The sequence below is a fragment of the Carlito syrichta genome, unplaced genomic scaffold, assembly GCF_000164805.1.
Source record: "Carlito syrichta isolate Samal-C Ts95f unplaced genomic scaffold, Tarsius_syrichta-2.0.1 Scaffold91408, whole genome shotgun sequence".
Taxonomy (NCBI): domain Eukaryota; kingdom Metazoa; phylum Chordata; class Mammalia; order Primates; family Tarsiidae; genus Carlito; species Carlito syrichta.
The window spans coordinates 353189-370537 of record NW_007035504.1 but is presented as its reverse complement, the minus strand read 5'-3'; the positions used below and the strand labels follow the sequence as shown (position 1 = coordinate 370537).

The following is a 17349-nucleotide window of genomic DNA, read 5'->3' as shown; positions in this document are numbered from 1 at the left end:
GACTTGAAGGAAATCTTTGGGGACTCCGGGATACCCAGGGGAAACTTCCAGGTGGTGGACAGCGAACGTCTGGGGTCTTTGTTGGGGAGGAGATTGCATTATCTCCTGGGAGGAGAGAGCGCTGGGGACTCGGGGAGCGTTGGGTTTGTCTAAGGGACTGGAGAAAGCTGGAGGAAAAGGGAAGAACTTGGGATCAGATGCAGCAGAGGTGAAGGGAACAGGTGCTTGGGATGTTCGTTAAGTTTGGGGACCCTGGGAGAGGTTCGAGGCCGGACCCTAGCGTCTGAGAGGAGAACCCAGCGGTCCCAGGAGAAGAGCCCCGTTCTCTCGCCCAACCCTCTGTGTCGCCAGTGTCCAGGCTCTAGCAGCCCTGGCGTGGCAGCTCACCTCCCCCGCCCCCGCCCGACCCCCGTGGGTGGGGAACTCATGCCAACCTTGCCGGCTGACCCTTGGAGGAGTCGGTAGGGGAGAAGAGGCTGGCAAAGGAGCCCCTTCTTGGCTCGCCTGTCCTCTCTTTGGCAAGTGCTGAGTGGGTGACCCTCATTGGTGGCTGGTTTGAGGTTCCGAACACTGGTGAGGGAGTCTTTGCCCTTTCCACAGCAGTCCATCCAGCCAGCTCTCAGGGTGTGAAAGTCCTGGGAAGTACTGGGCGGTGGGGACACAAGGGGTGTATGGAGGCACGCCTACCCAGGACGGTATTCCCCCGGCTTGCTCCACGTCTGGCTTCCTGAATAATCTGCTGGAATGGACGGTAAATGAAGCCTCCTTCCTGGGTGCAGTCCTCTACTCCTCCTGGGTCTGGACTATATGTGTTTCCGATGAAGATGGGTTTGGGGGCCACCGGGTCTGTTTTTTCTCTGGGCGGTGGCAGCGACATTATCTGGCCAGATCGGTTACCTTTAGCATGAATCACTGTGACAGTCTGTGGCTCCCTCGATGGAGCGGGTCTGCTGCTCCTCATGCTGGCCCTGGCTCTTTTATTGTTGCAAGTGAGAGATGAGGCAGACATATTCTGTTTGTATATAGATACCTGTGTTTTAAAACAGTGACCTTTGGTATTTGCCTTTTGCAACCCGTTCTTTGGAGTAGGATGTCTGTCTGTGTGTTGTCAACTGATGATGGTGGGGGGACTCTTGCTGTCTCCAAGAATTTAAGCATATTTGAATAGTGGAACAGAAATAAACCTATTACGGGGCTCCCCGTTTTATTCTAAGTGTAGGCTTATTTTTATTTCTCTAATACAACGGGCTTGTGAAAAAGTAATGGACATGCATTCTTAAATGAAGGACAAGAATTTCAGTTTTATTCCCATGCTCTGCTGAACAGTTGTACAGTTAGGTTTGTACCCTTTGCTCTTTACGATTTACATATATCTTTTGTTGCTTGCTGGGCTGTCGTCTCTGTGAAAGAAATGTCTTTGTACATTGTGTGAGATCAGTGACATTGGAAATATTCCGGACTTGAAATCGAGTGCATTTTCCTAATAAAGAAGCGGGATCAAAGTTATGTTATACTCAATTAAGGAAACAGTTTAAGAGCCATAGTATTGTTTCTGGTACATTCAAAATTCTTTCGGGTTCTGTGTTTATACAAGTGTTTATGACTTCCAGTTACTCGAGACAAATATTTATTGGGCAGATGATATCCTTTAGTGTTTTTTTAAATGTTAAACTTGATTACCTTACTTTTCGTCAAAAATGTAATTCTTGGAAGAAGTACATTTCTCACATGTGAAGGAAGAGAGAGGTGCTACTCAGATGCTTGTATTACTGTTAATTTAGATTACTTCAGACTAAGACACTTTTCCCTTAAATCATAGCCTGATATCCAGAATACAAAGCGTTATCATTTAAAATAGTAATTATGCTGTTATGTAACTATAAAATTACAAGTGCCTTTCAAAAACATGTCTTAAATCTGGATTTAAATGGTTGTGAGGAAGCTTCAATTTTAAATCTGATAACCGTCTTGTTATTGGCTGTATGAAAGCTTTTTATTCTTTAATTATATTTGTGGCTCTTTGCCTAAGGCAACTATTTTTTCAAAGGTTATTCTGAATCTGGACACTGGAATTGGTATTCTGGCATTAAATTGTACAGTGATGACAGGTTGGCATTGCAAACCTTTATTTTATTGTAGCGTGACATATAATGATTTATCTTATGGAAAATATCTCCAAACACTAAGCATACCTTATGTTTACATAGTATTTCAAAGTTTACAAGGCACTAGCTTCATCCTCACACTTGTATCCTTGTAAGACAGATATTGGTATCTCCATTTTTCTGGGAGGGAGCTGAGGACCCAAGCTTTATAAGCTTGTAGGCAACTGCGATTTAATTTGAACTCAAGTCTTCTGTGTTTAAGGGCATTGTTTGTCTTCTTTATGCCTTCCCCAAAAGATGGAATGAAACACTTCTCACATGCTAATTTAAAGCCTTGGAAATAAATATAATTAGTATGATTATTTCCAGTTTACTTAAATGTAAATGAAATAATATGTATCCTTTAGGAAAACTTATCTTTTTTTTTTTTTTTAAGTTTCTGTCCATACTTTTGGTTGAAGAAGCAAACATTCATGGTAGACTTATCTTACAGGATTTCAATGCTCAGGCCAAGAGACACTTTTGAATTACAGCCCTCTGTGACCAGTATATTAGTTTAATAATCAACACACGAGGATAATGAAACCGTTTATAAACTGGGTGCAGACATTTTTTTAAAAATTAAGTATTTGTGAACATTGATCAACTTTCTAGCTGAATTACTCTTTTTCTAAACTCTTTAAGAACTCTAGCTGGGATGTTACAAAAAAAAATATTCTTTGTCCAGGTGTGTTGGCTCATGCCCATAATCCCAGCATTTTGAGAGGCGGAGGCGAGAGGATTGCCTGAGCCTAGGAGTTTGAGACCAGCCCGAACAACTTGGCGAGGATTCGTCTCTACAAAAAATATTTATATAATTTTTTAATAATCTTTAATAGTAAAAATATTAGTAGGGCATGTTGGCGTGCACCTGTAGTTTCTACTATTTGGAAGGCTGAGGTGGAAAGATTGCCTGAGCCCAGTGGGTCAAGGCTATGGTGGTTGTGAGCACACCACTGCACTGCAGTCTGGGTGACAGAAAGAGACTCTGACTCAAAAAAAAAAAAAAGGAAAGAAAAGAAAGAAAGAAAGAAAGAAAGAAAGAAAAAAGACTCTTATCTAGTATGAATTGACTTTTATGTTTTTTCCAGACTTGTGTTTTATGGTGGACATTAGTTACTGATTTTATTTTCATTTTCCCAGGATAACTGGTTCTTTCTTCTGCTTCCTAATATCGAATCTGTTTCTCTAGCAAAGTAATGGGTAATGTTTACTTGATGTTACAACTCAATCAAGGACAATAGGGTTAGGTAGTCTCTCCCCTACTGCCAAACATTAGTGCCTATAGGGTGAGTTGACATTGCAGTTTCTTGCCAAGGAGGTTAATTGGAGATGGAAGTAGTGTTGCATGTTGTATATTATATTTGCAAGTAGGAGATGCGCTGCCTCTTACTAAAAACATCTTCAGCAATGTCCTGTGCATTATAATGTAATCCAAATCTTTGATATTGGTTTGGATGGTTTTCAATCCAAGCCAAGTAACCATTAAATAAGATCACATAACACTGTATTTTTAATTATCTGGTATAATGTATGGGTTGGTGGCTGGTTCACTGCCAAGATATATTTAGTTGCTGTTAGTTACACAAGGAAGTGGAACAGAGGAGTCAAGATTAAGATGGCTTGTTTGTGTCCAAACCGATAAAGTTCTTTGTTGGTGTTTCAGAATATGTTTTACATTATATCAGTTTCTCAACTATTAGGACCTCTAGCATTACTTGGGATGTATGTGGGGAGAAAGTGTTTAAAGGAAGGATCCGGACTTTACTCTATGTGCATCTCTTTGTAATCCACAAACCCGCGATGGCTTGACATTTCTTTTTGGGGCCCCCTTTTGAAAAATATTTCTGATCTGCTTGAATGTTGTCAGACGTGCGAAGTGAGAGAGTGGAATGAGAGTTGCAGAACTGTATTTCGGTGTGGTGCCTTCAGGCTGTGCTGTGTGATTCTCTGCTTCATTCAGAGGAAGCAGGTGGTTATTTCATAATTCTTCATTGTTTTTCTGTGGGTTATCAGATTTTTTGATTTGTTTGTTTGTTTTGTAAGAAAATGGATGCAATGACTCACAGTATTAGATACACCCTTTTTGAATTTTGTGTTGTGTGTTATGATTGAAAGCTACCCAGTGATTGTGACATGAGGAACCTGTTTTCTGAGAACCTTGGCGTGCCCATTATTTGTGCTGGGTCCTGGGAAGAGAAACAGTCTCCACCCTGGAGAAGTTCCCGCTCTCATCTGTGTTAGTTTGAGAATGAGTTGTGAGTGTATAGACGCCCTCTTTCTTAAGGAATATGTTATTAGTCCTTCAACTATCCTTGTGAAATAATTAGTGATTAGATGGCTTAGATTTACTCAGTCAGCCTACAAAAGTTTTCAAGACACTTCTTTGTGCTGGGTCACGTTTGTAGTCTTAATACTGGTAATAGCCCAGAGTGGAGGTTATTAGCCCGATTTTTCAGTTGTACAAACCAAGACTCTGACAACTAAAGTGACTTGCCCAAGGTGATGTGCCTGTAAAATGTCAGAGCGAGGGTTCAGGCTTAGTTCTTTTCCAAGTCCCGGGTTCTTCTCACCATGCTGTACTGATCCTCAGAGGCCTAAATGGTTAAATTCCTGGTGGAACTGAGGGGTTGCAATTAGTTAATGACAGAGGAGTGAGAAAATCCTGGCCTTGTTAGGTGCAGTTAGTCGTTTTCTCTCTAGCCTGTGCTGGTTGGATTGAAAGTTAAATGGCACACCATCCATTTCATCCTCCACCCTTCACATTTCTGCTCTGAGATATCTCCTCTGTCCATTTCCCTTTCTCCAAAATAGACGAGGCTGTCCATTTTCTGGTCTCACATAGCACCTGGTGCTTACCTACCTTAGGGTGGGATCCTCATCGCACTGTCATATCTGGATCTCTTTGTCTTCCCTGGTACAGTGAGAGCTTCCCGGGAGGCAGGGCCTGATCTTTCATCTGTTTGTTTCCGTGCTACATGCTAATTATCATAAAGGTGAATTAGACGGTCTATTTGGAATTTAGCAGTCCGTAAGAAGCTTTGCTGTTACCACTTCAGAGGACCTGGCTGTGGGGTGGGGATGGAGTCTCTATCCGTCCTGCAGGTGTCAGTGAAAGAGGGTTCTAAGTGAAATGCAGTGTTCAACAAGCAGAAGAACCTCCCAGTGCTCTTTAAATGTGGTAGAACAGCAGGGGACCTTCTCTAGGAGATAATGAGAAGATGTTGTCAGATCTGCTTTGAATCAGATGTTTATTTACTTTTACTCTTTCTTGAGGAACTTATTAAACCAGTGCACTCTAATGCAGTTGGCTCTAAACTTCTCTAAACTCCGTCTCTAAACCAGAATTTTGGAAGTTCCGTGGTCACATGCCAAATAAGGCTTCTTACCTGAAGGAGTTAATCTGCTGTCTCAGGTGCCAAAGGGAAACCCAAAGCCAGAGGAGCGATTGAAATTGCTAATTGAATGACAGTGGCAACTTTGATATCAAAAGGCCCACTTGCTTGTTGTCACCGGTCCCAGGGAGTGAAGATAAAATGACTTACGTTTTTTACCAAAGCAGTAGAAGGAGAGTGTTCTCTGGCATTGGGGAAAATGATGATAACAAAGCTACCAAATCGAGGGCCTGTTCTTTGCTGGGTGTTTTCTGTGCGTTCTCTCTCATTCCCACAAGATCCTGCAGGGTAGGTGGTTTTACCCCCCCCCCGCCTCCTTTTGTCCCCCACCAAATAAGGCTAAGGCTCAAAAATGTAAAAATATAAAGTAACTCGCCCAGTCAAGGTGCACAGCTTGCAAGTAGTCGGGTTGAAAATTTAAATCAAGTCTGCAGTGTTTTGATAAGATACTTTAAGAAAAGCACTGCACATTGTTGTTTTTAAATAAAAGTTTCATTATAGTAGGAACCCCTTTAGGAATTTCCTTTGGTGATGAATTTTTAAAAGAGGTTCCTGAAAATGTGCTTTACCAAAAGGCAAGCTCACTTTTTTTTCACTATGCTCTCCAGCGATATTTTTAGTCTTCAGTAGGCATTCAAGGCAAAGGTTTTTAAGTATGTATATATTTCAGTGGTCAAAGAGAAAATAGAAAAACACTCTGTATGGAAAGTAAGTGAAGTTCTTGCTAAAGTTCTGTCTCTTAGAGTTGCAGAGCTCTTTGTATTTTAATACTTTGTTTATCACAGAAACAGTTGGTTGAGAGTGTTTCAAGGATTTATAGCCAGTTTATGGTATATGCAGACATTCTCCATCCTCTAAAAACAGGCTCAAAAATAGAAAAAAAAGAGTTTAAAGAGCATACAAGACCATCTCCCCACAGATAATGATTTTGTTTTTTTGGAAGGGGATAATATGTTTAAATATACTTGCCCTGCGATTGCTAATGATAGTAGCTGCCATTTATTGAGTGCCTTTTCTGGTTTACATGCTTTATGTTCATTATTTCATTTAATTGTTCTAACAGTCCTAAAAGAGTAAATCATTTTACCTTATTTTACAGATGAGAAAACTGAGGTCAGGAAGGTCAGATAATTTGCCCAAGGTCACAGCTAGTAAATGGTGAATCAGGATTCTTATCCTTGTCTGCCCAACTCTGACATTGTACAGGGTACCTATGAGTGCCAGGTAGATGTGGGAGCTTTCACTGTGTCTGATTTTTCATGTTTGACTTTCAAGGGGAATTTCGATGATGCAACTCTTCAAATTAAATGCCTGGTCTTGGACTGGTGATCTGGTAGGCAGGGCAGATTGGATACTGCAGACAGGGTGATGACAAAATGGCATAGGAACTCTCTAACCCGTGTCAGCATAGCCAGTTGAGTGGCCTTTATTTGGGGAACAGCATTACAGAATAAGGGACAAGGTGATGCAGAAAGAGCCATGTGATTGGGGGAGGTGACAGCTTTCCAGTGTGTAATGGTATGCAGATTAATTAATTTATCTGGGCCTCAGTTTACTCATTTGTAAAACTGGTTACCTTATGCCTTTTTTATAGGATTGCTGTTTTAGGCATAAGAGTTTAACACGTTGGCCGGGCGTGGTTGCTCAACCTGTAATCCCAGCACTTTGGGGGGCTGAGGTGAGAGGATTGCCTGAGCCCATGGGTTCGAGACCAGCCTGGGCAACTTGGTGAGACCTCATCTTTACAATAAATCAAAAAAAAAAAAAAAAAAAAAAAGAGTCTAGCATGTAATAGGTGCTTAATAAACGTTGCCTGCTGTTTTTGTAGGATGATCTGAGACAGAAGTGCGTGTATCGGCATCATTTTCCAGACATAAAGTATATAATAATAACTTAATACATAAATCATCTGGTTTCATTTCTTAGGGTAATTTTATGTTATTAGAATGATTTTAGTTTTCCAGTCCTGGAAGTATTGAAGGGGAAATTCAGTCTTTAGGAAGCTTCTTTCATTAATATCATGTACAAAATTAGCAACAACTCTGATTGATTTTTATTATGCTATTCAAGATACAGCACCTGAAACTTAAATTAACAAATGATGCTTCCACGAACAGTTTTATGACTGCACAGCTTAAAACATGTCTGGACACTCAGAAGCCTCTCTCCACAAGCACAAGCTATCTTATTCTTAATTGATAAACTGTAAATTTCTATAATTTTTGGCATTTCCATCATTTTTGACCAGTTAGCCCCTGCTGTTATTTTAGGAATTTTAAAAGTTGCCTGTTTACCTTGGCATGATAGAGGGCATAAGTGTTTGAGAACACCCTTTTTGCCCTCTCTTTTTAATGCAAATCCTACAGTTGGGGCCACTGTTGGTTCGCGTTCCCGTGGGCGCATCAGTGAGGAGAGAAGGAGCAGTTTTCACTCTCAGTTCCCCTTGTTCCTCCACTTCGATGTTTCCACCACTTGCGCTCTGCCGTTCGTCCGCTAGATGGCGCTCCACATGGCTAGGTTACCCTCTTTCAGTCTACGCTGGGAAGCTACTTCTGAACGGAAATGAGTCTTGATCAACAGACTTTCGTTGCTTTTAACGTTCATGGATTGATATTAATTTTTATTTTCTTTCATATTTTAAGAGGCATACTTAATAATCAGCATTTGCGGAAAACCATGACTTGTTTTTGTTTTGCGGCCACCACTGCTTGAGTGCCTGACGAGTGCCTGACTTCATCGCGGCGTTGTTTTCACACATTTCTGCATTTAGTCCTGTGACTGCCACATGAAGGTACTTTTGTTGGTCTCATTCAACAGATTGAGCAATGGAGGTCAGAGGATTTGATAACCTGGTTCAAGGTCGTGCAGCTAACTTAATATTATAGGGATCATTGTGCCCTAAGTAAAAAATATTCCCAAAGCATTCAATTGAAAGCTTTTATCAAAGAACGTACTAGGATAGTGTGATTTGTGGCTACCAGCCATCGTAATCTATTTTTGAGGGGAAAGTTATAGTTCTCACAGTTAATTTGCATTGGTGGCATGTGTATGTCAAATTCTTTGATTTGTGTAAGGAAACACACAATAACAGAAGATTTGTTAGCTAGTGTGGAAATTCCTGCTCCTCCTGCCTGCTGTTGTCTACTGACTAGAGTGGGCTGAGGGACTTGATGAGTACTAGGTAGAAATCGTGGGAAGAATTTTGGACAAAACCATGTTTCCATTTTAGTAGTTTTTAGGAGGGCTGGATACTGTGTCAAGAATCCTCGGGACCTTCAAATTTTATCCTGTTGAAGTTTCTTTTGTTCCATTCATTTTTCCAACAAATATCTGTTGAACTGCTAAGTTGAACTGTGTGTCCTGACTCTGCCTCTCTGAGCCTGTGTTCGCTCACCTGCACATGGCAGGATGCTGCCACATTGGTGTCATTAAGGTGAAATGACAGTGATTTTCTGTTTGTTCAGTTTTGCTAATGAATTATTAACATGATATATTTTTGTATCTAATGAGATGATTACACATTTATACATTTCTGTCCTTCACATGTTGTCTTTTACATCTGAATTGTGCCTTCACGTCTTGACTGTCCACCAGTGCAGTGAATTATCTGCTAGTAATTTTTATTTTTTAATGCTAGCTTCTCCTATCACCTGTGCCTTCTCCATCCTTGCTTTCTGATTGGGTGGGCTCAGAAAATATAAACAGAAGTAAAACACTTAGAAAAATCCCCCTTGTCTCCATTTACCTACTGTGTGTAGCTACAGTTAATTAAAAATGATCTTGAAATGAGATTTAGACCATTTGGTAAAAAAAAAAAAAAAAAAAAAAGTAATTAAGAACACAGTTTTGACCATGTCTTAGCACTGCCACTTCTTTTGTTGTGACATCAGCCCCTTTCAGCCTCAGGTCCATGTCTGGAAAATGGTGATTGCAAAAGAAAAAAACCAACCTCCTCTGGATTTTTTGTGGTGCTTAAATGAGATATGTGTGAAGAGTTCTTTCGTGTCATGCCTGGTATGTAATAAGTACAGAATAAATAGTTGCTGTTGCCGTCCTTGTCATCATCATCATCATCATCATATTTATCAAATAATTTATAGGTCAATGAGTGAGATAGGCATGTAGACAGAGCAACTTTAAGAGTATAAGTGATATGGCAGAAGAATGCAGAGATTTTGGGGGGCTCTGAGAATGGCATTTGACTGATCTCAGGGGCAGGAGTCTTGTTCAAAGAGGTATTAGGCAGATGCAGAAATCATCTCAAGGCAGAGGAGACAAACTGGGCTGTGGTATAGAGCTGGCTATACCAGGTTCCTCCAGGTTATTAATTCCTCTCCTATATGTTTCCACGGCATCTTCATGTTCCTGCTTGTGGTGTTCTGTAGTTGTTTGTTCATCTGTTTCTTCCCTTCCTCCTCCCTCCCCTTTTTAAGACCTTTATTTCTTCTTCTTGACATTAAAAATTTTTATTTGGAAACAGTATTAAGCTTATAGGAAAGTTAGAAGAATAACGCAAGGAACCCCATCTACATGTTTGCCTGGACTCACTAGTTAACATTTTGTCACGTTTGCTTCATCATTTGCTCATGTATGAATGTATTTTCATGACTTATTTGAGAGTAAGGTTCATGTATTATGACTCTTTACCCCTAAATACTTGAATACCTTGATGTGCATTTGCCAACAGTAAGGGCCTTCTCTTTTCTAACTGTAGTACAATTAGGACAAAAACACAGTGGGGTTTCTCAGCTGCAGTTCCCATACTAATTGTGCCCCTTGTTCTCATGTTGTCTTTTATAGGATCCATTGCAAGATCACACATTGCATTACCTTGTTAATTCTCCTTAGTGTTTTGGTTCAGAATCGCTCCTCTGCCTGCCTTAGCCTTGCATAACAGGCATTTTGGAAGACGATACAGGCCAGTTTTTGTAGAATGCCTCTCTGTTTGGGTTGTCTGATGCTTCTTTAAAATCAGATTCCTCTCTTGGCAGGAATGCCATTGAGGCAGTAGTGTGTTCTTCTCAATCCCTCATACCAGGGCCACCTGATGTCAGTGTCACTTTATTCCGTTGTTGGTGATGTTAAGTTTGATCATCCAGTTAAGGTGGTGTCGGTTTTCTCCACTGTAAAGTCACTATTTTTATTTTGTAATTAGTTAGTACTTTTGGGGGAGATACTTTGAGACTGTGTAAATGTCCTGTTTCTCATTAGACTCTCCTTCACCAATGATTGTTGTAAAATGATAAGTTTCTAATGCAGTCGTTCCGTCTACAGAGGGTGCCAGAAAATATGCACACATATTAAGAAAGGGGAAAAAAACTATATTAAAATTGTAACACTAAATAAAATGAATACAAGTTTTATACACATATGCACCCCAGTACATCTATTGGTTGGCATTCTATTGGAAAAGGAGCCCTTTTCTTTTTTCCCTCCCACTTCTCCTCCTCTCACCCCTTTCTTTGTATCTTTTCTATGACTGATGTCTATTTTATTCATTTGTGGAATTTTCTTTAATTCAATGAGCTATAAATCACTGTATAAATTGGAACACAAATTGTCTCAGATTTGGCCGTTGGGAGTCCTTCGCCCTGGCTGGCAGAGTCATCCCAAACGTTTTTGAGGTTTTTAAAAAATTTTTTAAAAAGCTTTCTAACATTATTTCACTCCGGGCTCATCTTGCACTTGCTCTGCCCTAAACCTGAACTCAGCCATTTCTTCCAACTTGCCCTGGTTTCTTTTGGTGCGGAGTGCTATTTAGAAACCGAAATCTGGGCTGCTGGTGTGTCATTGCTCCCAGGCCCTTTCATCACACAGCTGGGAAATAGATACATGTCTGTGGCTGTATCTTCATTGTCTTTACACTGCACTCTAAGCTTAGGGCCAGCAAACTTCCTCTGTTAAGGCTAAAGAACAGTGTTTTGTGGGCTGCATTTTCTGTCAACCTCTGCAGCTGGAACAGAAAAAGCAGCCACAGACAGTATTTGAGAGTGTAGGTACGTTCTGATAAAACTGTATTTATAAAAAGAGGCAGTGTGCTGGATCTGGCCATGGGCAGTAGTCTACCTGCCCTTCACTGCTCTCAGTTTAGGGACTAGGGACCAGACTTTATTATCACATTTGGTAAAAATTCTTTTTACCAATGCCATCTACAATAGGGGCATAATACAAGTAATTTTTGTGAATGCATTAGTGATAATTGTGGGCTGTTTCTGTTGCAGACCAGTTGTTCCTCTCATATGGATCTTTTGGATGTTAATGTCTTGTGATTTGGCAATTTGTTGAAGTTCTTATTCACAAGATGAGAGTCTTTTAAAAGCATAATTTGCACAATATGCAAAGTAATGCTGAGAAACATACTTTTATAAACTCGTGAGGGTGTTTTTCTTGTCATGATAAAATAGTCACCTTTTTCTTAATGAAAGCATATCTCAAGGCGGGCGGTTCCTGAAGACATTAGCACACAGCCCCTGCTGTGATCCAGCATTACCCACATTCCACATAGTCCCAGCGCAGAGGCAATACTCTAGCACCAATCTGTTGGGTAAAAAATTTCAAAATTATGCTCCTTTTATTGTCTCAGAATAGATTTGTTTCTTCACAATTTTCTTTATGTAAGTTATTGCTCTAATTTGCTCAAAAAAGCATGTTATTACTGCAGTGACAAATGGTTTTCATCAGGGAGTGATTCTGTTCTCAGAGAAAAGTGTGTCATTAGGAAAGACCACCTATTGTTAATGCACAGTGACTGCTGTCAAGGTAATGTTTGACACTGGCAAAGAAACTAAGCCCTGGAGTACATCACAGTTAAATATCAACAGCTTGAACATAAAGATGCAAATGCAATCAATATATAGTGCTCTCGATGACTCTGAAGTAAATTAAGCTTTTAATTATTGTCTTTTGATTTTAAAAATTAAAAAATTAGTTTTTAACTTGGTGAGCAGTTTTTCCATCCTTTCGCAGGCCATGCTATTGTGTATTAGAAGCAGCATGAAGTTTTCTCTAGAATCTCTAGAGGAATGAGGTAAGCGGTTTTAAAGTTCTGGGTCACAAAGCAATTCATGGTCCTGTGGAACGTCTTGGCATTGTGAAAAGGGGAGACTGAGCAGTCTCCATCCCCTTGGCTTTTATCTTCTGGGTCTTGAGGCATCTGGTAAGATTTTGATCTGTTTAATACATTTTATGGTTTTTTGTTTTTGTTGCTGTTTTAATATGAAAAGTACTAAGGAAATTATTCCACAGTGTCTGTCTTCTCTCTCTCTTTTCTCTGTGAGCGAGGCATGTGGAGAAAGGAATTTCTCCTCTTTGACATTGCTCACCATTTATATCATTAATTCAGAATAAATAAAGAATCATAATTTCCTGCCCTAGATTTATAGAGTTTATGATACCTTCAAAGGATAAGGGGACAAGAAAAAAAGTTGTGTCATTTAAGGGTTGACTGACTGTATTCTGGATTATATTTTTCTAGTTCTCTTTCCCCTCCCCCCCCTCAGGGTTTTCTCCTTAAATAGGTGTGTTATCTTTTGATAATAATAAGCTCTAAGAGTTTCTGTTTCTTCATCTATAATAAAATGGTCATGAGAGAATCTATGTAGAGTGCTTGGCATATTCTTAGGCACTCAAAAGTTTGTCACCTGTTTTTTCAAAGTTAATTTGGCTAGCCGTGTTGCAAGGTGGGGTGTGGTGCAACACCTGTGGGTCCTTTGACTTGGTACTGAAAGGAATTTCAGCTAGCAAAGTTTTAAAACAGAGTATATTAGAGAAAGAGAAAGGGAGAAATACAGAAGAATGAGCTTCAGCAAGGGACATTTTGGAGAAAGACTGTGTTTTTGCTTTTGACAAAAAGGTTGATATGGCTACTTAGTAAATAATATGTTAATGAGTGGGCTACAGGTTTCCACTGCTCCAGATTACCATCTCTCTGCCTCTGATGGGTGAGGGGGTGGCCTTTTCTTGGAACACACATTTTGCCTTGATAGCCTTACTTACCAGATTGTGTGATTATGTTAATTTATGAGCTTAAAGGTGGTGTGATTATAATTTTTATATCTTTTGATTATGAGTTCAGAAACTACCCCGATGGGCTTCCTTTGTTGAACTGAGGGGTGAGGTGAACTGGGAGTCCACACTGAGTCCACAGTCCAGCCTGCAGGGCCTTCCAGCCTGCGGACAAGATGTCTGGATGCTTCCCTATTTTAAACTAAAAACTGCCTACAACACATTTATTATGTCTAACCTACACTGACTACCCTTCCTCAGCAGGACACATTTTCTTATTTTTCTCCCTCATGTAGCCTAGCACAGAATACTAGGCACAGAGTTCATACTCATTATGTACATCTTAAAATATTAATATAGAAGAGTGTAAGTATGTGAATTCTTAGCTACCTGTCTTAGGTAGAGCAGCATATTCATAGCAGGAAGTAGTTTTTTGTTTTTGGAGGGTGAGTGTTAAAAGGAGTAGCGTAATCAAATATTTAAACTTCAGACTTTTAGACTTGTAAATCAAAAATAACATTCTAAGCAACCACTCCTTCCCCCTACCCCAATCAACTAGACTGATGTTCTCTGGGCCAAGGAAACCTGAAAACTAAATTACAGGATATGATGAAAAAGGAAGTGAGACAGGCTTGAGAATGCCCCCTCCTTTTGGAGTTCAAGCACAACTGACCGACATTATCATTAAAACAGAGATTATAAGACTAACAAAACATGCTCTGTGACAATAGGGTACCAAATTCCAACTTAATTCTGGTATAGCACCACATGACAGATAGCCGGCATCCAAAGAATACAAAAATATTTTATCCCAAAATATATTTCTTTGACATATTTTGGAGTGTCAAAGCCATCTCTTGGGGAAATTTGCATCTGTAGAGAATCTCCTGCTCTAGGTCGCTCAGATAGAGGAGAGATTTAACTAAGAGTCTGACACCTTTAAATGGCCAGCAAAGAAACATTTACTACCTATTCTTTCTGTTATCAGTATTTACTACCTATCCTTTCTGATACCTGCTACTTAGAGGCTTCATCAGCATACAAGAGTTTTGGCTTTCTCAATTTCCCTTTTTTTATAACTCAAGCATTTCTTTCTACTGACTTCAAGTTATTTTTACAGAACTTAACTCTACAAGTTGCCAATCAGAAAGTCTTTGAATCTATCTATGATGTGTAAGCCCCCACTTTTAGATGTCCCACTTTTCCAAGCCAAACTAATGTATATTTACATGTATTGATTTATGTCTTTGTAATTTCTGCTTTCCTAAAATGTGTAAAACTAAGCTGTAACACAACCACCTTAGGCACCATGTTCTTGGAATTTCTTGAGATTGTACCTTGGGCTCTTTACATATTTTATGGAGTTTGCCTTTTTCATCAACAGACTCTGAGGAAACTGCTGTACTTCCATGGGAAACACCCTTAAGAGAAGACTGAGTGTATATTTCTCCATGGTCTTTCTCCCACTAGACCAGAGGAGTTTCAGTTCTTATTTCTCTGTTTGTTCAGTAAGGATCATGTGCTGGACAACCCCTTCAGGTTCCCCCCCACTGTGGGAGCTTTTCTGTCCTCTCAATAAATCCTGCTTTCTGTTAAAAAAAAAAAAAAGAACGGATCACATGCTTAGGCTGGGTTAAGTGCTGGGACACAGAGTGGAGTAATACTTTATCCCTGCTTAAGGAGTTTTCAGCTCAGTGGGGAAGCAGCCAAATTAAAAGACATTTATATTGTAGGGTGGTAAGTGCTGTAATAAAGACAAGCGCACACAGTACTGTGGCCCTGCATAGGAGCAGCACATTATTCTGATTGGGGAGGAAGGAGAGACTTAATGTGTGACTCCTGATGTAGTGGGAACATCCTGGGCTCTGGAGTGTGACATAACTGTGAGGGAAGTTAGCTTCTTGGAGTCTCTTTGCTCAGGATTAAACCATGGCCTCTTTGAAGGCTGCAGGGTTCTTTGGCATGAGTGTGCAGTGAATGCATTCCTGTTCTCTTCCCCCTCTCTTTGTAGTTCAGCACCTGATATAGTACACGCTGTGCATCCAGCTATTGCATTTGTCACACTGAGATCAGAAAGATTTGCCGGGAGCTATTTCTCCCATGAGAATTCAAGTGGAATCTGACTTGTTATCTTTGATTCCTTCTCCAGTGCTCATTACTGTACCTGGGAGGTAGTGGACACTCAGTAAATGTTTGTAGAATGAATAGCCATTTGGTCTCAGCTTATTCTTTATGGATTAGGATAATGAATAATGTAATTCAGAATAATGTACCACTCTTGTGCATTTACTCAGGGTGTTTTGGTGAAAGAAGATTTAAAAAAGTGTTTTCCTTTTTTCTGAGTTTCCAGATAATGATTTTGAGGAGAGATTTGTCAATTTTCAGACAAGTGTGCTAGGTTGTAGCAGTATAGGACTCAGACCTTGTGGGAAGTACCCCTCTGCCATGTAAGAGGTATTGGACCTGGGCACATACCTTTGCCTCTCCAAATGTAAGTGTTTTAGTTTGTAAAACACAATACTAATGACCTCCCAGACTTATAGTGAAGATTCAGTGACATACATCAAAACTGTATATACACTAGACCCCGGCTCTTGAGAACTGGGGTTTTTATTCTCTGCTGGATCTCCAGTGCCCAGAACAGTGCCTGACATACAATAGACACTCAGTATTTGTTGACTGAATAATGTATATACAAGTACTTGCTAGCAGTCTGTTTAGAATATAAGATAAAGGTAGGAATGTGTTGAGAAATGGGGAGAAAGAGGCTAAGCAGGGACTAGAACATGCAGGACTTTACACAGAGCTAAGGACTGTGAATGTGTTAAAAGTTCTGGATCATAGCTGAAAGTTTTTTGTTTGTGTATTTGTTTTTTGAGTTAGAGTCTCACTCTGTCACCCAAACTGGAGTGCAGTGGCCGCTCCCGGCCGCCACAGCCTCGACCTGCTGGGCTCCAGCGATCCTTCCGCCTCAGCCTTCCGAGTAGCTGGAACTACAGGTGTGCGCTACCACGCCCAGCTAATTTTGATTTGTTGTAGAGATGAGGTCTCGCCAAGTTGCCCAGGCAGGTCTCAAACCCGCGGGCTCAGGCAATCCACTCAGTCAGCCTCCCAAATGTGCGGGATTACAGGCTGAGCCACTGAGCCCGGCTCATAGCTGAAAGTTAACATGCAGGAGAAAGGTGTGGTCATCTCTGTTTTGGAAAGATCATTTGGGTTACTGAACAATATTGGTTTAAACATTTTGAATTCCATGTGTTGAGAATTACACATGGCCTTTCTTGATGTAAACCTTCACGAAAAATGCACTGCCCTGTGTTTGAGGCTACGGTTAGGACGAGATTACCCAGGGAAAGTGTGGAATCTGAAGAGAAATGGACAAAGGGAAGAATCCTTGAGGCTATATCAATATTGAAGAATTGGGGGGGAAAAAAGCCCCTCGTTTGTTTCTTTTTCTTGCTTAAGGTGACTAGCCTCATAATGAAAGTGGGATCCTGCCAGTATAAATTACATTTTATTTTATTTTTATTTATTTATTTATTTGTGAGTTGGAGTCTCACTCTATCGCCCAGACTGGAGTGCAGCGGCCGCTCCCGGCCACTGTAACCTCGACCTGCTGGGCTCCGGCGATCCTTCCTCCTCAGCCTTCCACATAGCTGGAACTATAGGCGTGCGCTACCACACCCGGCTAATTTTTGATTTACTATAGAGATGAGGTCTCGCCTGCCCAGGCGGGTCTCAAACCCGCGGGCTCAGGCAATCCACTCACCTCAGCCTCCCAAAGGTGTGGGATTACAGGCTGAGCC

At 40.6% G+C, this 17349-nt stretch overlaps 1 protein-coding gene across 2 annotated transcripts in view; it reads left to right on the top strand.

The window, feature by feature from the left end:
• The first annotated feature begins 542 nt into the window (after positions 1-542).
• KHDRBS3 (KH RNA binding domain containing, signal transduction associated 3) overlaps positions 543-17349 on the top strand; it is a 222788-nt gene continuing 205981 nt past the window's right edge. For both annotated transcript variants that reach the window (XM_021712876.1, XM_008059199.2), the window contains exon 1: positions 543-751. In XM_021712876.1, coding sequence (XP_021568551.1) covers positions 745-751 — 7 coding nt within the window. In that variant the 5' untranslated portion in view covers positions 543-744. The remainder of the gene's footprint in view (positions 752-17349) is intronic.